The sequence below is a fragment of the Equus caballus genome, chromosome 1 (genome assembly GCF_041296265.1).
Source record: "Equus caballus isolate H_3958 breed thoroughbred chromosome 1, TB-T2T, whole genome shotgun sequence".
In the NCBI taxonomy this organism is placed as follows: domain Eukaryota; kingdom Metazoa; phylum Chordata; class Mammalia; order Perissodactyla; family Equidae; genus Equus; species Equus caballus.
Window position 1 is genome coordinate 151737250 of NC_091684.1, and position 23218 is coordinate 151760467.

The 23218-nt window shown below is 39.9% G+C and overlaps 1 protein-coding gene across 1 annotated transcript in view; it reads right to left on the reverse strand.

Moving 5' to 3' along the window:
* Positions 1–23218, reverse strand: part of TMOD3 (tropomodulin 3) — an 80866-nt gene that overhangs the window by 33821 nt on the left and 23827 nt on the right. The window contains exons 2-3 of the mRNA XM_023617372.2: positions 15284–15480; positions 7592–7748 (exon numbers count right to left, since the gene is read on the reverse strand). Of these exons, the coding sequence (XP_023473140.1) occupies positions 7592–7748; positions 15284–15409 (283 nt within the window). The 5' untranslated portion in view covers positions 15410–15480. The remainder of the gene's footprint in view (positions 1–7591; positions 7749–15283; positions 15481–23218) is intronic.

Genomic DNA, 23218 nt, shown 5'->3' on the forward strand with positions numbered 1-23218 from the left:
TGTATGATTCCAATTATATGAAACGTCCAGAATAGGCAAATTTAGAGAGACAGAAAGTAGATTAGTGGTTTCCTAGGGCTGGGGGAATAGAGTGAGGAATGGAGATTAAGTGCTAATGGGTACAAGGTTTCTTTTTGGGATGATGAAAATGTTCTAACCTAAAGATCGTGGTGATAGTTGCCAAACTCTGAGAATATACTAAAAATTGATGAATTGTATACTTTAAATGGGTAAATTTTATGATGTGGATTGCATCTTAATGACAATGTTCAAAAAACCCACTAAAAGGCTAATGTACTAAATATGGGCTTTTCTGTCTTCCTGAGTAAAATTTATAACTGCTCCCTAAAATGTAAAGAGAAAAAAAAGATAATTTTCTGAGACACATTGAGTCAGACAGCATGCTTGTGCTTCTTAGTCAAAATAGCTGTTTTCTGAGAAACACATAATTAGCAAACCGCTAGACTGATTCCATATAATGGAAAATGCCTTTCTAAATGTGTCCTAATTCAAGTTAGTCTTATATCAGTTAGATTTAAGTTAAAAATCTTCATGACATGAGATGCTGACAACTATAATAGATCTCCTTTATAACGGTTAGTTTAGTTTGTGCTCTCAGTGTCTTGCAGCATGAGTGAAATGTTAGGCTTCTATTAGATATAGAGGTATTTTGTAGGGTGGTGTGTTTGTTTTTGAAGAAAGTAGGGAAATGCACAAATTTGACACTACTTTTATCCAAAACCATCTATTAACAAACTTATTAGTAGTTCACTTCATTATGATCATCTTGATTCTGATGTTTTTCTTTTTAATCATGGATTATTTATTTAAAGAAAACTCAATCTCATTCTGATAAAATGATTTAATATATAAAAGGAACTGGCATATTGTAAACATAATAGATATGCATTAATTCTTTATTCTTATTTCCCCTGGAATTTCCTGCATGTGTGTGTGTGTGCGTGTAAGAGAGAGACAGGCAGAGACAGAGAGAGAGACCGAGACAGGTAGAGAGACACAGAGAGAGTTTTCCAAAACAAACAACCCAAGAGATTGAAAACTACGTAGTCTCAAGTATCCACATCAGTGGTTCTTCAACTCAGGGAATGAGGATTGCCTAGACATGGATATTTTTGAAAAAGCCCCCTAGGTGTTTCTGATTCTTATCTACTCAGGTTGATAAACACTAATCTGTATAATCATAGTTCTGAAAAGATTAGGATGAGTTATTCTGGACTGATTAATTTTACTTTTCTCCTTGAAATACGGTCAAAAAACCCTGACTTATAACTTTTAATTTTTGCATTTATTTGAAATAACATAATGTCTAAGAAAATAGCTACTCATTTTTATCCTTCAGTAGACAGCATTCTCTCAAATGACTTTAATTTCCTTATTTAACATAGCAAAGTCCAAAACTGGAATTTTTAAAAACTGAGATTAGAATTCTTCACATTGTAGCAAAACAAGCAATGACTAGATCAGGAAAAAAAAATCTCTCGGACAAGTATGAAATGATGTGCCCGCCCCCTCCCCCCACAGTGAAACAAGACAAACAGAAAGAGGGCTATGACTTTCGGCTGCTAAGAACGTTAAAATAGTTCAGTAATGTTTCTGAAACTATAAAATGGCAGCCTAAGGAAGTAGAAGAAACCAAGATAGGAATTCATATAACAGTAACTTAAATGCATGGCACTTATCCAAACCCATGTTTGTGCCAAGAGGGGAAAAAAAAGAATATCTTGCCAACATCCTTGTTATCGTCACAAAATCAGTAAGAGGCATCGAGAACCATGTTAACGATTTTATTGCCAGAACCTTTCTTCACTGGTCCTTATCTCTTTTCCTCTGATATTAAGTTACAGCTACTGAATATGTTAAGAATTATGTTAATCATAGATAATTCTTGCTGGAAAACTAAGGTAATTGTGAACAAATAACTTGGAAAGCATATGAGAAATCCTTAGTTTAAGGCAATCCAGTTAAATTCACCTTTATTAAGCAGGGTGGGGCATGTGAGGTTCATGGGAAGGAAACTCCAGGGCAGTCCTTTCTCAGAGAGGGGAAGGGAAAACAACACAAAAAGCATAGTTGGCTCTAGCCCCAACCCCCACCCGGGGCCAACAGGGAGACCACGTGTGCTCTGCAAGGAAGGGAAGAGCCCCGCCTGGGTGAGTCAGCAGCTCCAGTGGAATCCGCTGGCACACCTGAGTGCAGTGAATGAGGTGCAGCTCGGCTCTGGTCCATCCACAAAATAAGGGACACCCAGGAAAGAAACAACTTAGGCTAGGTAAAGAGGTAGTGTGATATTAGAAATGGGCAGGAAGCCTCCTGACACAGCAAAGCAAGAGGAGAGTCAACATGAAATATTAAAGACTGGGGCAAATTATTTCCCCAGTGTCAAATCCATGGCAAGGCTCTATGCCTTATCTGCTTGGAGAGAGAATATTCAAGATACATAAAAATATGATAGGAGATAATAATCAGCTATAGAGTCAGCACTCTGCATCTTCACTATCCTCAAGAATGAGAAAGAGGTGGATGAAGACTCTCCATCTTTGTCTTGGTCTATCCTTCAGTTAAATATTTTGCAAAATTTCAAGGAGAAAAAGGTAAAAAGCTTCCCAACATTTTAATATTACATTTTCAAGTAAAAGAAATGTATACTGGGATTATGTTATTGTTTTAATTTTCTCAAACATTTAGTTTCTCAACATTCTGAACATAGTAGACTCATAGGAAAGACATTTTCTTTAACTTTTGCCAAGATTACTCAATACCATGATACCATTCCTACCATGAGCTCGTTGGATTTACACGAACTTAACAGATGTATATCATGGATTCCATTGTAAATAATGCACTTAAAAACAATCTTTAATAGATCTTTTGTCAGCTGTGCCTTACTAGCTGCCTAATTCCTTCTTTTTGCTGTTAATAAAACTACACCATTAAAAGGAGGACATTTACTAGTATAAAATATTCCCCCAAATGTATCGAAGACATAATGCCTTGAGCTTCACTTAATTAGGATTAATTCCTCCTTCTCAGATGTTTACATATGCTTTCAATTCTGTAACAGGTATAATTATAAACAATCATTTCACAAATCACAAAGTGAAATTACTAATCAACTCTCAAGTGTTCTTAGTCTGTCAGGTCTTTTTCAAACATTTCGAGATGATCTAGAAAGTTAAAATTTGGCATGAGTATATAGTTTTTATTCAAGGTCAAAAGGAAAAATCCTGAAATATCTAATTTTCAGTTTTATGTAGGATTCCCTCTGTCATGCCAATTCTATGTGATTTTAGCTCCAGAAAGAGGGTGTGCCTTCAAGTGAAAGAATAACAAATAACTAATCGTCATTTGATTAGTCTCAGAATATGAGATAGTAGTTGACTTTAATGAATGGATAACTATTCCTTTCAGTAGTTCCCAATTTTTTGCTTAAAAAAAAAAAGAGCAGTCATCTGATTCATCTTTAAGAATAATTTCCAATGAGATCACTAAGTGATTTTGGCATATAACTTGGAAGGAGCTCAAGGAACTAAGTGACATCACTACAAAATTCCCTGGCACAGAAAGCTAATACTGCCATCAGTACTAAACTCCGAGACCAGATATCTTAGTATGAAAGTGATTTAGTTAGAAACCAATGGCACATTTTATAGGTTCTAACCAGTCCACGTACATCAAAAAAGTATAATTCTTTTATTTGTCAACAGAGGTAGGTTTGCAAACTGTTTTATGAAAAACCAGGAGAACCTCTACTGTCTGGGAGGGCATCCTCAGTATAAAAGTATACCGCCTCTGAAATAAGCTATTAAGTAAGAAATCTGGGGCTTGACCCTGGTGTTCAGGGTAAAGGGTCATGAGAGAGGCATCTTAAAAAAACAAGCTTCTAAAATTTCAGAGCTAAGGAGGGGATTCACATTTAGCTTAACTGGGAGGTATGCTAATAAGATGGAGACGAATTATTCTGTCCTTTGGAATGTGATCAAGATCTTGGGAATGAGACCCAAAGAAGGAAGGCATATTAGTGACTAAAAATAATCAAGACTAGGGGCCGGCCCATGGCCAAGTGGTTCAGTTTGCGCACTCCGCTTCAGTGGCCCAGGGTTTCACCAGTTCGGATCCCAGGCGCGGACATGGTACCACTCATCAGGCCATGCTGAGGCGGCGTCCGACGTGGCACAACTAGAAGGACCCACAACTAAAAATACACAACTATGTACCAGGGGACTTCGGGAAAGAAAAAGGAAAAATAAAATTGAAAAAAAAAAAATCAAGACTAACTGATTTAAGGATGAAAGCCTAGGGTGGAACTGAGAAGAATGGAGCTGGCTTTTAGCCTTATATCAAAGGAGAGCTCTACAACCAAAGTTCTCTAGTCGTTGAAGATGAATTTGCCCTTCTTCAGGTCTACGGTACTGTAACATGGCTTTTAAGGCTTGACCCCACCCAGGCTGGGCTGGTAGTATCTGCTTCCATCACCTGGATTGCTGAGACTCAAAAACTCATCTCCAGTTCTGAACCACTCCTTCATGGCAGAGAATGGAGATGGCTTGTTTGGTAATAACTTCATCACATGATCCTTTACAAGGATTACACTGCAAAGGATTTTTACAGTGATTTCACCATATCCGTTAACAAATTTGATCCTCACAAAAACTGTATGAAGCAGACAAGGCAGATACTCAGACTGTATGATTCCATTTATATAAATTTGAAAACAGGCAGAACTAACCTATTGTATTAGAAGCTATTATGGTGGTTACCTTCAAGAAGAAGAAAGAGAAAAGTGACTGGGAGGAAGCATGACGGGACCTTCTGGAGGTGCTGATAATGTCTTGACCTGGGTGGTGATTACCTCTGCGTGCTTGTTATATATAATTCATTGGTCTGCATCCTTCTGACCTGTGTATTCTCTATAAGCACGTTACACTTCAATACAAAGTTCATTATTTTTAAAAACGCCATGGTCTTAATCACTGCATCATAGCTGCTCGTAAATAGTATTTAATAGGCATATAGAACTAAAAGAGGCAGTAAAAATACTCAATGTATTATAAAAAGAAAACCACTGATTGTGAATGCAAAATTACCTGCTTTTTAATTGAACTACTTCCACTTATTTCATTTCCATGTAAAACCTAAACTAAGAAAAAAAAAACAATTACCGGCCGGCCCTGTGGCCGAGTGGTTAAGTTTGCGCACTCCGCTTCAGTGGCCCAGGGTTTTGCTGGTTCGGATCCTGGCACGGACATGGCACTGCTCATTAAGCCATGCCGAGGCGGCATCCCACATGCCACATCTGGAGGGACCCACAACTAGAATATACAACTATGTACTGGGGCGATTTGGGGAGAAAAAACAGAAAAAAAAAGAAGATTGGCAACAGCTGTTAGCTCAGGTGCCGATCTTAAAAAAAAATTAAATATATAAAAGGAAATAAAAACTATTATACAATAGTTAAGAATATGGCATTTCCCCCTCATTGTCACTCATATTCTTCACCTCTATTGTTCCCCCCTCTGATATTTTATTTCCCACAATTCTTCTCTACCTCCTCTCCTGCCTCCTCTAATTTCCAACATCTTTTCCTAGGGAACTGATTATGAAACAAGAGCATCGCGGGAAGCTCCCCAGGTCATCTTAGGACACATGCAGCTCTCTCACATCACTTATTTTCTCTGCTTGTCCTTAAATTCCATATTTTTTCCTGCCATCTCTTTTTCTCACATCTCTCTCTCTGGTTTCTACCTCCATTTTTCTTCCTAATTATACCCCCAGGGTCCACCTGGAACATACATAATAGTAAAAGGTGGTCAACTAATATTTATTCTCATCAAATTATGTTTTCCTATATAAACAGGACTGAAACTATGAACACGGTGTTATAGGTATGGCTGTACAGATGGAAATATAGCCAGTATTCTTTTCTATGACAAATACTGAAGAATTGATGCTTTGCCTACCTTTGTGATTCTCTATACTTCAAAAGCATGCATTGGTTTTCAGTCCTTTTTCTGGCCCAACACATCTGAGGGACATGTCACTCCCATCTCGAACAGTCATGTGATGGTTAATTTTATGTGCCAATTTGGCTGGGCATTGTGCCCAGATGTTTGGGCAAATATTATTCTAGATCTTTCTGTGAAGGTGTTTTTTAGGTGAGATTAACATTTAAATCAGTGGACTTTGAGTAAAGCCATAATGTGGTGGGCCTCATCCAATCAGCTGAAGGTCTTAATAGAACAAAGACTTACCTCCCCTGAGCAAGAAGGAACTCTGCCAGCAGACTGCCTTTGACTTGAATGGCAACTCTTCCCTAGGCCTCCAGCCGGCTGTCCTGTCCTGCTGATTTTAGACTCACTAAGCCTCCACAATCACATGAGCCAATTCCTTAAAATAAATCTCCCTCTCTCTCTACACACACACATCCTTTTGGCTCTGTTTCTGTTTCTCTGGGGAACCCCGACTGATACAAGTAGCTAAGATGGTGATGCTCATCTAGAGATGAGGGGGAGAGGGGTTCTACAGAAAGAGCAGAGGGGTTGGGGATGCCAGACAATTTTGCAAAGGCCTGATGCAGACCTCGTAGAATACCCACTCAAAAGTCATTCCCTAGCCTTCCTCTAGTACAGAGGCCAGAACACTAAAACAAATTTTCCAGCTTCCCTTACAACTAAGGGTAAGGTAAAATTTTACCAACTAAGGGGTCATCACGTGACAGAGTTGTGGCCAGATTCCTGAGAAGGGCTTCCTTCCTAAATAAAAAGCTGAACTCACCAGGAGAAAGCACTGTGCTCTACCTGTCTCCCTGCCTGGACTACTGCGGCCTCAGATGTAAAAACAGTACGTGGAAGAGCTGCTCTTCAGCTCTCCTGCTGCTGCCACGGTTCCTCGGTGCTCCAGGCATGACACCCCAAACAAGAGTGCGAGCGGAATCTGGCTTCTTAGGCCAAGCTGTACTGAAGGCTGAGAAACTTAACTGGCCTCACCTAAGTGTTATTACACGTGGAACTTTAAAAGACACAGCTGTACTCAGTCTCCACGGAGGCTACCTGAGGTCAAACTCTGCAATGGGAGGGACTTGGACCGAGAAATTTCCCAAACGCGATGACTATGAAGCATTGACGATTCTAAGTGTGAATTAGTACGGAAGGCTGTAGGATATCCTTTAAAGAGTCCTTGAAAATAGGGCCCGAGTTTTTTATGGCATTCCACTTTAAAGGTAGGAGTTAGAACAAGCAGTGCTTCTATATCACTTGCATCCTGTAACCCACGAGTGAATTTAAAAATTTACCTCAGCACACTTTTAAATTGGTTACAGTAGAGAACTAGAGTGCTATATAAAATCACAGTGTAAGAAAACCTCACTAACAAATCATTAAGAAGGACGTTCTTGGCCAAGTTGATGAAAAATGTAAATGAAGTGCCAAATTACCTCACAAACTTTTGAGTCAACAGTGTCATAACCTTTAAGGCTACCAATGATGCAACTCTAAAAATATTATTTTCTCCAGATCTACCCATAAAAAGAAAAATCAAGTGCTATCAAATAATGACTTCAAAATTCTGTGTTTACCTTTTTTTTCCCCAGTGTAGGGCACATAGTCTTCCCTGTCCTTATGCTCCAACGCTTCCTTCTCCAGATATGAAAGGAGGTGTTCTCTATCAAACGGCCCTGTGGCGGACTTTGACGTCTGGTTCTTCTGCCGGAATCCTGCAGGCAGAAGGGCATTCTGCCAAAGAGAATGAATCAGCCATTATGGCCACCAAGAATGCCAACGCTATATGCTTCCCAGATTACCCATTTAAGAAAGAATCACAGACTGGAAAGTGATACGGGCATTAAACACTTTGTTACAGGATTTTAGGGCAGCAATGGAAAAGTGTTCCAAACAAAGCTTTTTTTATTAGGTAGAATTCACTTATATTATTAAAATAAGCACATACACATTTTCTTCAGAAAGTATTCTACTAGGAGGAAACACTCTTTACTTTTTAAATGTCTTGGGATGGTAACAAAAAATAGTTTTCTTAACGCTTAATAACTGCTCAGCATACATGTATATACAGAAAATAATTCTATTACAAAGAATGTTAAATGACTGTATATGTCATATTCCTTCATAATGACTTCTATTTCATTGTAAAGACTTTCTCATGATAAAAACATGTATACCATACAGTAGGATATCAGGAGATTAATGTTTACTTTGTCTTTCAACACAATGTGAAAGGTTCAACTTGTATGTGTGTGTATGTATGAATACATCAGCACTGGGACATACTTGCAGCAACCACTGTCATTGCTCTTCATGCACCAAGGCATCCCGAGATACAGCAAGGGCTATGTCTCTGGGTTTCCACATGGGTACAGTCTTGTTTGAGTGTATGGAGTGACTGAGAGTGGGGAAATGGTGGGAAGTAATGGATTAAAGTTGTCTCCTGTGGTCCCTACTCTCTATTTTCACCAAGCCCAGGAAAAACAAGTGGTGACTAGACAATATGAGCTCCATCCTTTCTTCAAAAGCCAAAGAGGTGATCTTGCCTTGTCTCACTATTCCTAAGTATTTCTTCGCTTTGAAAATGGGAGGCAGCCAGAGAAGGCACACAAAAGGGCCAACCCTCTTTTGCAACACCTCCCAAGACTGGCAGTGATGCTGAATCTCATGGAGGTTATAATTTTTTATTATAAAAGGAGATCTTACATAGACAATAATAATAGGAAACTTTCATTTTATAACTAGAAAATATGGCACTTTAACTTTGGCCATTTGCTGAGATCCATAATAATTTTCATTAAATTTGCTTTCATGTTCTCCTCATGTAATAATTGTGTGCATTACACAGAAAGTGCACCTATAAAGATGAAACACAAAAGAGGTCTGTTCCTAACCCTTCATCAAGAATGTTTTTCCGGGCTGGTCCTGTGGCCAAGTGGTTAAGTTTGCGCCCTCTGCTTCAGCGGTCCAGGGTTTCGCTGGTTCGGATCCTGGGTATAGACATAGCACCACTCATCAAGCCATGCTGAGGCGGCATCCTACATGCCAAAACTAGAAGGACCCATAACCAAAAAGTATACAACTATGTACTGGGGGGATTTAGGGAGAAAAAGCAGAAAAAAAAAAGGATTGGCAACAATTGTTAGCTCAGGTTCCAATCTTTAAAAAAAAAAAGAGAGAATGTTTTTATAACACAGAATTGTCTATGTGATATTGTCTATAAAAAAGAAACACAAGATTTCTACCCACAGACTTTGAAATCAAGACAAGAACTACACATGAAGAATCCATTCCCAATCAACCATCAAGTCCTACCTATTTTCACTTCCCAAAAAACTCATTAGTCTGTTTACTTCTCTTCATCTCCAACGCCAGCCATTCTCTGGTCCAAACTATGATCCAGGCTGGCATGGAATATTACATTAGCCTCCCAACTATTCTCCCTGGATCAGTTGCCTGATCCCCTGCTCCCACCCCACAATCTGTTATCCTAGCCTCATCTCACTCACGCTCTCCATTCTAGCCACACTCGCCCTTGTTCCTCCCTTGTGCTTGCCATAGACTTCCTTTGACCACGAGGCCTTCCTTCGAATGCTTTGCACATCCTTTTTTGCTACTCATTTTTCAGACTGCAGCTCCATTCCCCCAAGGGAAGCTTTTTCTGACCTCCTATTATATGCTCATATTAAAACGGCATGATTATTTGATTAATGTCTAACTCCCCTCACTCCTACCAGCTGCATCACGAGGGCAAAGACCACATTTGTTTTGCTCATTCTCGTATCCCTAAGCCTAGCATAGTACCTGGGCTCTATAGATTGTCCCCCAAACATTTATTGAATAAATATTTGAGAATGCTTTTAAAGAAACATTCTCATTAAGGCAAATTAATAAAAGTTACCTTCCTTCATCATCAATAAAGCATGTATGTACGTACTCCTATTTCACGGTGGTAGTGATGGAATTGCACCATTTCACCTGCCTGCTCAAGCCCATGTGAAACAGACAGGTTTGAAATGATATGTTAGCTGGAAACCTGGCTCCCTGAATGCAGCCTCTGACCACAAAATAAATGACAATTAACCCGCTTTGGAGGCTACAAACCCACGAATCAAGCATATATTAGAATCAAGGTATATATTACAAGTGTACCTTAATTAAGTTACCGGATCTTAATTACTTAACAAACAGATAAAAATCTAATTTAAACAACTGCCACTAAAAAATACATGTTTCTCCCTTGCAGTGGAGTTTCGACATAATAATATAGTCCCAGCCTTGGAAATGAAAAAATAGCTTTGTCTAGGTTGACTGTGTCTTGGAGATAGAAGTTTTGAGAGAATGCAGTCAGTTAGCAAATAAATATCCTGAGTGCAGCAGAAGGAAAGTACAACAGCCCTCCAAAATACAACAAGGCTCCAGAGACGACTGTCCCCTGCTCTCCTCTTAGCTCCCCTCGGAGACTCTGTCAGTGCAGTGGTGCTTCTCTGGCTAAAGCGCTGCTACTATCCTTGTCTCTTCTTTCCTGGTCCTTCACTGGTACTCTTTCCAAAAACTTCAGCCAACGAGTAGCACGCTGCCCATAAATATCACCCTTCTTCTAGTCTCAACTAAGAGTATCTGAGGTTGGGGGAATTGCAGCTGGGGTTGGGGAGCTGGCAAAATACATCCAGAGTTTAGAACGCGAACCTCCCCATACAAGAAGCACACCACAGATTTGTATGTAAGAAAATATACACCACCAACATTTAGATGTACAGCACAGTGCGTACGTTAAAAGGGGACTAAGTGAAGTTTAATAGAGAGACCACAGGACTCCACCAAGGATTGATCAGGCAGTGAGGAGTCTAGTCTCAATTCCTTCCCTAATTGTACTGGAGGCAAGTCACCTAACTTCTGTTTTCCATCTGTAAAACAGAGGGCAAGCACTTGATCAATGTTTCTCTACTAGGGGTATTCCCCCAGGGGACAATTGGCAATGTCTGGCAACATTTTTGGTTGTCACAACTGGGGAGAGAGGGTATCAATCATGTTTTTTACTTTCTGTATTTTCTGATGCTTTGGCATCTTGGGGGCCTTGCTAATCCCGGAAAGACTCCCCTCCCAGGACTAGCTAATTCCTAGGGATAGGAAACAACACTGCCTCCCCCACCCCCGCCACGCCCCCACCACTGGTGTGCCTTTCCTATGAAAACCAACCAGTCCAGAACCCGTACCTCCTTTCTCCTTCACAGACCAAGCCAGTATTTGCCCTGCCCTAAATCACCCAGGGCCAGATACTGGACATCTAGACATTCCTCCTGTAGCCCAGAGCCCACCGAAATTATTCAAACTATCCAATCCTAAATTTGCTCACACTTGCCTATCCTGCCTTGCCCATTCCTTCCCTCAGAAACCACAATAAAGGTTCTGGGCGACACTTGCTCCTCACCCCTTCTGCTTCCAGACCAACTTGGGTGCTTCCCCTTGTGGGCCTACACGGCATGGTGTACTTCCTGCTCTTGGGAACCATAAGCAATAAACTCTTCTTTCAAGGCAGTTGTCTCCATGTCTGTAATCTTACCACACCTGATTAAAACAAAATCCATGGTACACTTTAAAACAGGTGGGAGGCCGGCCCGGTGGCACAGCGGTTAAGTTCGCACGTTCCACTTCTTGGTGGCCCGGGGTTCACTGGTTCGGATCCTGGGTGCGGACATGGCACCGCTTGGCAAAGCCATGCTGTGGTGGGTGTCCCACATATAAAGTAGAGGAAGATGGGCACGGATGTCAGCTCAGGGCCAGTCTTTGTGAGCAAAAAGAGGAGGATTGGCAGTAGTTAGCTCAGGGCTAATCTTCCTCAAAATAAATAAGTAAATAAATAAATAAAATAAATAAATAAAACAGGTGGGTGTGCTATTGGCATGTAGTGAGTACAGGTCAGGGATGCCGCTAAACAACGCACAATGCACAGGACAACCCCCACAACAAAAACCAATTCAGCCCCAGATGTCAATAGCACCAAGGTTAAGAAACTCTGGACTAGATGAGTTCTTATGCTCCTCGCAGTTCTACAATCACTTTTTTTTTAAACCTATCTTTTTTTTCTTTAAGATTGGCCTTGAATCCCAATGACATTCTTCACAGAAATAGAAAAAAGAATCCTAAAATTCATAGGGGGCAACAAAAGACCCTGAATAGCCAAAGCAATCCTGAGAAACAAGAACAAAGCTGGTGGCATCACAATCCCTGACTTCAAAATATATTACAAAGCTATAGTAATCAAAACAGCATGGTACTGGTACAAGTACAGACACACGGATCAATGGAACAGGACTGAAAGCCCAGAAACAAAACCATACATCAATGGACAGCCAATCTTCAACAAAGGAGCCAAGAGCATACAACGGAGAAAGGAAAGCCTCTTCAATAAATGGTGCTGGGAAAACTGGACAGCCATATGCAGAAGAATGAAAGTAGACCATTATCTTTCTTCATACACAAAAATAGACTCAAAACGGACCAAAGACTTGCAGGTAAGACCTGAAACCATAAAACTTCTGGAAGAAAATACAGGCAGTACACTCTTTGACATCAGACTTAAAAGGATCTCTTCGAATACCATGTCTACTCAGACAAGGGAAAAAAAAGAAAACATAAACAAGTGGAGCTTCATTAGACTAAAGAGCTTCTGGAAGGCAAAAGAAACCAAGGTCAAAATGAAAAAACATGGGGGCCGGCCCTGTGGCCGAGTGGTTAAGTTTGCGCGCTCTGCTTCAGTGGCCCAGGGTTTTGCCAGTTCGGATCCTGGGTGCGGACATGGCACCGCTCATCAGGCCATGCTGAGGCAGCATCCCACCTGCCACAACTCGAAGGATCCACAACTAAAAATACACAACTATGTACCAGGTGGCTTTGGGAGAAAAAGGAAAAATAAAATCTTTAAAAATGAGAAAACAACCCACCAAATGGGAGAAAATATTTGCAAATCATATATCTGGTAAGTGGTTAATCTTCATAATATACAAAGAACTCACACAAATGAACTACAAAAAACCAAACAAACCAATCAAAAAGTGGGCAGAGGATATGACCAGACATTTTTCCAAAGATATACAGATGGCCAATAGGCAGATGAAAAGACGCTCAACATGGCTAATCATCAGGGAAAAGCAAATCAAAACTATACTTAGATATTACCTTACACCCATTAGAATGGCTATAATCACCAAGACAAAAAACAACAAATGTTGGAGAGGTTGTGGTGAAAAGGGAACCCTCATCCACTGCTGGTGGGAAGGCAAACTGGTGCAGCCACTGTAGAAAACAGTATGGAGATTTCTCAAAAAATTAAAAATAGAAATACCATATGACCCAGCCATTCCACTACTGGGTATTTATCCAAAGAACTTGAAATCAACAATTCAAAGAAACTTATGCACCCCTATGTCCATTGCAGCATTATTCACAATAGCCAAGATGTGAAAGCAACCCAAGTGCCTACTGACTGATGATTGGATAAAGATGATGTGGTGTATATATAGACACAGACACACACACACACACACACACACACACACACACACACACAGAGTGGAATACTACTCAGCCATAAAAAAGACAAAATTGTCCCATCTGCAATCACATAGATAGACCTTGAGGGCATTATGTTAAGTGAAATAAGCCAGACAGAGAAAGACAAACACATATGATTTCACTCATATGTGGAATATAAACAAACTTATGGACAAAGAGAACAACTTAGTGGTTATGAAGGAGAAGGCGGATGGAGGGTAGGCTACAAGGGGTGAAGGGGCACACTTACATGGTGTCTGACAAATATTAATTTCACAATGTTATAAACTATTATACCACAATGTTATAAACTGAAATTTCACAATGTTATAAACTATTATGACCATGATAAAAAAAAAAAAGATTTATTGTCTCAAAAAAAAAAGGATTGGCCCTGAGCTAACATCTGTTGCCAATCTTTTTTTTTTTTCTTCTTCTCCCCATAGTTCCCCAGTACATAGTTGTAGGTCCTTCCGGTTGTGCTGTGTGGGACGCTGCTCAGCATGGCTTGGTGAACAGTGCTAGGTCTGCGCCCAGGATCCGAACCAGTGAAACCCTGGGCTGCTGAAGTGGAGCATGTGAACTTAACCACTTGGCCATGGGGCCGGCCCCCTCTACATCACTTGATTCACATAGGTCTAATAGGTTGAATAGCCGGTAGAAGATATTGCTGTAACATGATCAAAATAGCACTGTTAAAAAAACAAACAAACAAACAAAAAACAGCACTGTTACTCTGAGTTATCCCCCAGACTTAGGTGTACTGAAAACTTTTCCTTATAATAACAATTACAGTTAAGGGTTTTGATCTTAGTACAGACATTATTCAAGTGCTGAAGTAATGCTGAGAATTCGAATATAATTCTCAATAAAAATTCAAAAAACATTCCAGCGGGAAATAAATGTGTGGTAATAACAAAAACAATTTTATTGAAAAAACTCTACTTCAATCCTTAAAAGCCACTAAAAATCAATGTCTCGGCATAAAGAAACGTGGTAAAGAAAAGAAGTCTAGCAAACCACCATTGCCTTCAGGTTAAGTAGCCATAACCTTAGGGTTCTCCCCTTACTGCCTCCCCTCCCCGTATACATACCAGAGAATAACAATTCAAGGGTCAAGGGTCTCTACCTCAGCCTTGTGTAATTTATAAGACAAATAACATCCACTTTGAAAATTAAAACATATATACCTATATTCAGGTCTGCTCCACATGGATTGCAGTATTGCAGAGAGTTTACTTAGATCTATTCTACCAATGACTAGAAAGTTATTCAGTTTGGTGAGCATCTTTCAGAAAGGTAATAATTAGATTTAAGGTCACAAAGAACCTTTTAGAGACACTCTACACTGCAGCCATCATGGTACAGAAGCTCTGAAGAGTCCAGAGGTTGACATCCAAGAGCTGATCATCTGCATTTTACTAAGAATGCTCCTCCCTTCCCAGACAGAAAAGATTTCTTATAGGACAGAAAATTTCAGGAGATGTTTGAAAATAAGGATGCTGGAGAAAATAGCTTAGAACAGGCATGCCAGTAGAGATAGGGAGGCAGAAGTGGGGGAATCAGGGAGGGAGACAAAGTTCATTTGGATAAAGAGGAGGAGGGGATGGGCATGCCAGGGAAAAGTCATGAAAAAGCTAACTGCTCAAAGGCAGCGACTTAGTTTCAAAGGGTTTGAAAAGTTATTTCATTTCTCTTCATTAGCTAGCACCTACCTCAGGGTCAAGATCATCCAGAACAGTCTCCAGTTGTTTCAGTTCCATTTCTGAGAGATTCCCAAGGAGCTCATCTTCATCCAGGTCCTTGTACTTTTCTAAGTCTTTCCGGAATGGTAGCGCCATGATTTGCAGTGTAGGAAGTCACTTAACTTTCACTATTCAGTGCAGTGAGAAGTGATTTCTATTTCTTAAAGCTATGGAGGAAAGAAACAAACATATTTAAATATTAAGTCATCTCCCTCTACTTAGATCTATTATTAGGTTAAATGAAATGTAATTTCCATGTGTCGTATATTCTTTGACCATATATCCACACTACCCTTGTCTATGGAGCATTCAACGCCTTTACCTTTTGTCTTTCGTTGACAGAAACAACAAAAAAAGTCAATTGGGAAAAAATAGGGGAGGAAAGACTAAAATTCAAATCCATTAAAACACCTACTTGGTAGAATTGAGAATTTCTGGTAACAGTGTTAGGGAGAGTGAACCTGTAACATGTGTTTTTAAAGGAAAAAATACAGCATTCTGAAAATGTTTCAGTGAAATACTCAAAGCCAGGCTGGGAGATGTCACCCACGCTGACTGGCAAGGTGGGTCAGGAGGGTCTGACTACAGGAGAGGACCTTTCCCATTTCTTCACCACGTGGGTCTCTCCCAGACAGCCATGAGGTGAATCGACCAGCAGCATCTTTGCAGATACAGTAGGACTATTCTATAGGAAAGGAGACTTAACTCAAGCCCCACCAAGAGTGTGAAGTAAAAATAAAGTATCTCTATAAATTCTAGCCATATACGTGGATCATCTGTTCCATAAAATGTTCCTATGTGAACGAGAAATAATCCTTAGACCCAGAGATTTGGCTCAATTTTTCTTGGCTGCAAAACACCCAGTTCTTCAAAGTTCGGATATATTTTCTTTACTACCCCCTTCTCCCGAGTTTTCCCAACTTAATATTTTAACTCATATATTTTCCTCCTCAAACCAGTAACATTTTATGGATCCCTTTATGTGTTTTCATCTTCTTAGAAGAAAGGAAGGTTCACCATAGGGGTCCGACAGCTAGTGATTTGGCTAGCAACCACCTAGGTCCAATAACAAGCAAATTAACAGAATTGTGCTTCTGCAGACGTTAATTGCAGGCATTCTGTGTAACTGCCCAAGACAGGTCTGGCTTACACCTGTTCTACTTGGCATCTCATCTGGTTTAGCAATTATCCCGGATTTTGGGGGTTTTTTATTTTTGACAAATTATCATTGTCATTATTTAGTCTGGTAAATCCCCACTTTTTACTTCCAACTTTAGGATAGTAAGCTTGCCAAGTATCCTGAGAGTGTATTTTTTCAATTAAAAATAATAGAGTCTGCAGAGAAGATTCAATAGAAGGTATCAGCATTTTCAAATATATTAACCATAAAATGCAATTTTAGAGAAGGTGGCAGACATTTTTAGGGGAAAAAAATTAAAAATAAGACCATTTTGAGAAAATAATCCCTTCATAAAAATACCAATGACATGGTATTTGAGACAGATAAGGGTAAGAAGTTGATAAAAGTATATGGATATGTACCAAGAGTAATTATTTAGCTTATGCTATTTTTTAATGATTGGACAATCGATATAAAAAGTTTTTAATGTGGTTTAATATTTAGTTTTGAGGTTTACAGGATATAACAAAGCTAATTTCTTAGTTAATAAATACTGCAAAAAATATGTATGATTTTAATTATTTTGAGCATCCCCTTCCTTTACTCTCAAAAGTGTTCCAGTAGAGGCCATAATTTCATTGGTCATCCTACTAATAAGGTAGTATAATGGATAAGATGATAGGAATGAGATCTTGAAAGCAAAGGCAATGTGACATGTCATCCAGGTTCTATAGGTTTGGAGCATGAATTCCTTGGAGTGACTAAATAGCTTACTCCAACAGAGTGCTCTTTATCCCAAAGTAAAATCTGTCACACAAAGTGTGTTTATAGTATTGCCATGAACACGCTGCCCAGCTACAGAAAGTTCATGTTCCCCTTTCCAGCTGCATCTCCCTCCCCAAAAGAAGTAGCCATTGTACTTAACTTTGAATTAATCATTCTCTCACTTTCCTATACAATTTTACCTTAAATGTACATATCCTTAACAGTTTTAGTTTTGCCCTTTTTTTTGCCCTTTATGTAAATGGACTCATACAGTATGTATGACTTGCTTCTTGTCACTCAACATTGCTTTGTGTTTTTTTCCTTCCCAAAGCCCCCCGGTACATGGTTGTGTATTTTTTTTAGTTGTGGCATGTAGGATGCCACCTCAACATGGCCTGATGAGTAGTGCCATGTCCGCACCCAGGATCCGAACCGGCGAAACCCTGGGTTGCCGAAGCAGAGTGCATGAACTTAACCACTCGGCCACAGGGCCAGCCCCATAACATTGTTTTGAGTTGATGCTTAGAGCTATACTTCTCTCATTTTCATTTCTATATAGTCTTCCATTGTATAAATGAATATTTGAGTTACTTGTAGTCATTCCCTCTCTGTTTTTCTGCTACAAAAACAGAGTTACCTATTTTTCTTGTCACCTATTTCCTGGTATACATGTGCAAGAGTTTCTCCAAGTTGTTCAAACCTAGGAAGGGAATTGCTGTGAAAAGGGTACACTACTACCCAACTTTACTAGGTAATAAACTATTTTCAAAGTGGTTGTATCAATTTACATTCCTAGAAGATTCAGTACATGACAATTCTTGTTGCTCATCCTTGCTAATTGTTGGTATTATCAGAGTTTTTTATTTTTGGCCATTCTGGTGGATGTAAAATGTTATTTCACTGTGGTTTTAATTTGCATTTTGCTGAATGATGATGAGGTTGAGCATCTTTTCATATGTTCATTGGCCGATGGTGTTCCTTATTCTGTGAAGAATCTGTTGCCCATTTTACTATCGTGTTATTTATCTTTTTTTTTAATAGATGCTCTTACTATACTCTGGATACTAATCTTTGTCAGTTATATGTAAAAAATCTCTTCTTCCACTTTCTCCGAACTCCTACTAGTTTATTATGGTATTTTTCTAAGGGGAAATATTTCTAAGTGTTTTTCATTTAATTTTTTAAGGAATTTACTTCTTTGGCTTATTTTTTCCTTTTCAAAGCAACAGAAAGGCATTTCCTTTAGATTCAGATTAGGAAATTTTGCCAAGAGGCAAGAACTTCCAGGCAATATACCAAAGTTTCCCCAAAGCTTCAATTCTGATGCGACAGAAAGCAAACACCTGGTGTTCACTCCACCTAATGTTGCTCAAAACTTACCAAGAGCATCATTATCATCATTCATCAACTTCATCAGGTGTCCACATCCTCTGAGTCTCTAACTTGAGTATACCTTCCCTCTCAACGCCCACCCTTTACTGAGGAATATCTGTATACTGACAATGTTCCAAGGGTCAGCAAGAGAAGCTCAGAAGCGCCAGAGGGAAGCTCTGGGAGCAGTGTTTTACTTTGCCTTCTGTCCTAGAGATAACAGGTCCTCTCCTGCTTGTCCTTTGACATCTGTGTACTGCAAGTGGAACAAATTCTGAACGGTGAAGAGGTGAAAACAGTGTGCTAGAAAAGTATTTTAAATCTATACTGTGTCTACAGGAATTTTTCTTAACCCCTAAGCTAATGTAAAATACATCTCAGAAAAAAGGGTAATTTACACAGCACAGGAATAGACTTTTTAAGCATGATGTTCTCATAGTCATAAAAAAAAAGTTTGCATATAAGCAAAAGTTAGTTTGGCCAGATAAGTCAGGCAAACCTTAAGGAAGAAGTAGAAAAAATTTTAATTTGAAATTTTGGTATGATCAGACTGTTTACTTCTTCATCCTTAATTCACTTCTTAGAGCAGTGGTTTTCAAGTTTTGGAGAGAATCAAAATCCCCTGGAGAGCCTGTTAGCATACTGACCCCAGGGCCCCACCCCCAGTTTCCGTATTGAATAGCTCTGGGGTAGAGCTGAAAATTTGCATTTTTAACACGCTCCGGGGTGGTGCTGATGCAGCTGGCCAGGAAGCAGGCGTTGAGTGTCCCTGCTCTCATCTGCAGTCTATCTTGTCCTACTCACAGGCTGAAGAACTTTGTTAAGATAGTCCCCAAAGTCTACGGGGGCTGTTGCCATGATATGCTTTCCTTTTCACTCTGCCACTGCTTCACTGGACTTCAGTTAGCGGAGGCTATACTCAGGGAATCGGGAAACTCTTGGAATATTCTGGGGCAAAAGATTTCATTCCATTAACCAACCTCCTTTTCATTTATTGCTTATCTCTAGAATCCTCCTTAGATTTCACACTGGACTCCCAGGACCCTGCTAACTTTCAGATGGATTCTCAGCCATCTCATTTCATGAGATGCTTTATATTTCAGCTTTCTATTTCAGCTTTCTATTTGGATAATTTAAAAAAATTAATAGCCATATTCTAGAACTTTTGGATCACTTCAAACAAAGCACTGTCGTGAGATTTCAGATGCCATGTGTACATTTCTATTTGTTATTGCACCAGCACCAGGCAGAACTGCTTTAATTGTTCTAAACTAACACAGAGGCAGACTTAATACCTAAGTGATGCATTTGCACAAAATGGAGACAAGTCACTATGGAACCAAAAGTTTCCCCGAGATTCAAACAGAGGTAAGTGGTGGGAGAGTTAAGTTCGCAAATGGCAGATGGTAGGACAGGCGCATTGAATTCAAAGAGAGCTCGCACGGAAGCAGTCAGTCCCATCTTCTCATCCAAGAGCAAGTTAGATTTTGTGAAATCATCAGTTAACACTACGATCCACAATAACTTTTTTCCGTTAAAAGGGTTCTATAAACTACATAAGGCTGAGAAACACTGCTCTACTCTATTTAACCAGTCTCCACTTGTTTTCTTCTAGTTTCACATTTTTTATAGAGAGAAAGGTCTCGACATTGACTATATTTTAAAAAACCAAATAAACCAACTGGAATTACATGATTCAGAGATATATTCTCTCAGTATATATATGAGGTGTTAACCCCCATTTCATCACTCTCTCAACAGGGTAGGCTCAGAGTCTTCAGACTTATCTGTTGTCTAATGCACACGTGGTCATGTTGTTCTCTGGCTCAAAAACCTTACACAGACTCATATTACCTACAGCAGGGCTAGGCAAAGTATAGTGTCAGCAGACCAAATTCAGCCTACTGCCTGCTTTTGTAAATAACGTGTTATTGGAACATAGTCATATTCATTCATTTATGTATTATTGTCCATGGTTGCTCTTGTGCTAAAACGGCAATGCTGAATAAGTGCAAGAGACCGGATGGTCTGTAAAACATAAAATATTTACTATCTGACTCTTCACAGGAAAAGTTTACCAACCTCTGACCTACAAGATAAAGTCTAAATTCCGCAGCATGAGATACACAGTTCACAACCTCATCCTAGCTAGCCTTTCAATATTATCTCCAGCTGTTCCCCATCACAGCCTAGACTCCAGAGAGGCCCCAAACGTTTAGGTCTCTATGCCTTTGCTTATTTTATTTCCTCTTTCTACAATGAAGGCATCCTTTCTCATCTACCTCTGTCCTCCACCAAGCCCCTATACATTCTTCAAGGCCGAGCTGAAATGTCACACATATCTTCCCTGAAAAATTCCCTCCCCATTCCCACTCCAGGCAAGATTAATGGTCTCCTTATATATGCTGCCATAATCCTTGTACGTGCCTCCCTTACAACCACAGGTTGTACATTAGTATCTTCAAAACTTAAGGGTGTAACTGGTAATATCAACACACAAAATGGTAAGAGAATGTTTCCCAAAGAAGCAGATAGAACAAATTAGTATGATGGGGACATAAGTAAAGAAAGAAGGCAGTAAGCATGCAGGTGTAAGAAAATGGGGTTCATCAAAAAAGATTTGGCTGTGTTCATTAAGCACAAGGGAGGCCTGGTGTCCTGACCAGCAGACGTGACTGGCTGGTTCCCACTGCAGGTGCACTCCTGGTATGAAGAAGCATCAGGTGACCAAAGTCTGATGTCACTCAACATTTACATCATCCAATTACTTCCTCTTATTCTTCTCCATGCTCACCAAGTAACCTTCTAATTAAAACTTGGCAAGCCACATAGCTTTGCTCACTGTAAATTAATAAATCGACATTCTGGCTTATGTACTAGTCTTTTATGAATGTGGTTAGTATGGGCCACTTTTTAAGAGATTAGGCACCTGCTGGTGGATTGAAATCAGGTCTCTGCCCAGGCAAAGCTGAGGATGTGAAATTCCATATCAGGGGTGGCCAGCCAGCTACTCCTAAAGAAACCTTCTATCTCACGTCAAACCAACAATGACACTGGATTGGAGGTCACTGTTCATCTGTCTCTCTTGCTAGACATTGTAAGCCCCTTGAAGAGCAGAGATTCTCTCCTAGATCTCATTCCTTACTGGGTTGCCATCACCAGGGTCAGTACCTGCTGGCACACAATTAAGCCAAATTTGATTTAATTGGATCATATCTCAGTCTCCCCTTTCCCTTCTTTGGCAGTTCCCTCTTCCTCCTCCCCCAACCCCGCCTCCATATCTAGTGTGCCTCTAGCTCCCTAACTATTCGCTTTATTGCAACAAGGCACTGAGAATTAGTCTTTGATACTTCTGCTAATCCTTTGCAGCCTCTGCACTAATTGTCTTTTCTTCTCTCAGTATCAATCCATTTTGGTTCAATATTCAGAGTTCTCTGCTGTCTAATCTTCCCCAGTTAAAACAAAACAAAAGAGGGCCAGCCCAGTGGCCGAGTGGTTAAATTCATGCACTCCACTTTGGCAGCCCAGGGTTTCACTGGTTCGGATCCTGGGTGCGGACATGGCATTGCTCACCAAGCCACGCTGAGGCGGCATCCCACATGCCACAACTAGAAGGACCCACAACTAAAATATACGGACATGTACTGGGGGGATTTGGGGAGAAAAAATAAAATAAAAAACTATAAATTATTTTTTTAAAAAGTCTGATTATCAGTCATCAGACCTCTGAAATTAAATACACGCTCCGAAGGAAATTGGATTTTCTTTTGGGTAAAGAAATGAATGTCCTCCCCAGGAGACGCCAAGTCTCACTCTTCAGATGTGCTAGGCTCAAGACTGTGCGTCTCCTCACCGGCTTCTCCTAGGACCCCTGGCTATTGAACCAATCTGACCCACCAGATGAGACATTTTTTTTTTCTGTCTCAAGATTCCCAGATGAATATCTGCTTTCCAATATATTTACTGTTCACTCAACAAATATTTTTGAACATCTTGTATACCAGGAATTGACCTGTTCCAGACAACAGGCATAAGCAGCATACAAGAGAGACCAGTTCCTTGCTCTAATTTATTTTAAAGGTGGCATTCAGACAAAGAACAATGGATAAAGGAACAAGATAAAATCAGATAGCAATAAATACTACAAGAAAAAACCCAGGACAAAGCTATGGGGGAGGTGAGGGTCAGGAAGGCTACTATAAGTGGTTCAAAAAGACTGTTCTGAAAAGGTGACTTTGAGCCAGGACCTAAAGGTCCCTGGCAGCTCTCGGGCTCCGTGCTGAAGGTAGCAATCCAGGTGAGAAACAGTGGGGGCTCTGCCTGCAGCCGTAGCTGTGGAGAAGGAGAGAGTGGATAAACGTGTGATATATTTTGGAAGCAAAGCTAAAAGGGCTGGTTCACAGATTGGTTGTGAGGGGGTAAGGACAAGAGATGCACTAAGGGATGACTGCTACCTTAATTTGTTAGGATGTAATATTTCTTTGTTCCAGACCTATTTTTTCCTGAAGAGCTGAACATGGTCCTATGCCACTTATATTTCTACGTTTGATTTTTTAAAAGTTTCTTAGTGTTTTCATAATGGTTTGTTTTGAGATCTGCAATGTGAAATGTTCTCATATGACAATTCTTGAATAAACCCCTAATGATAA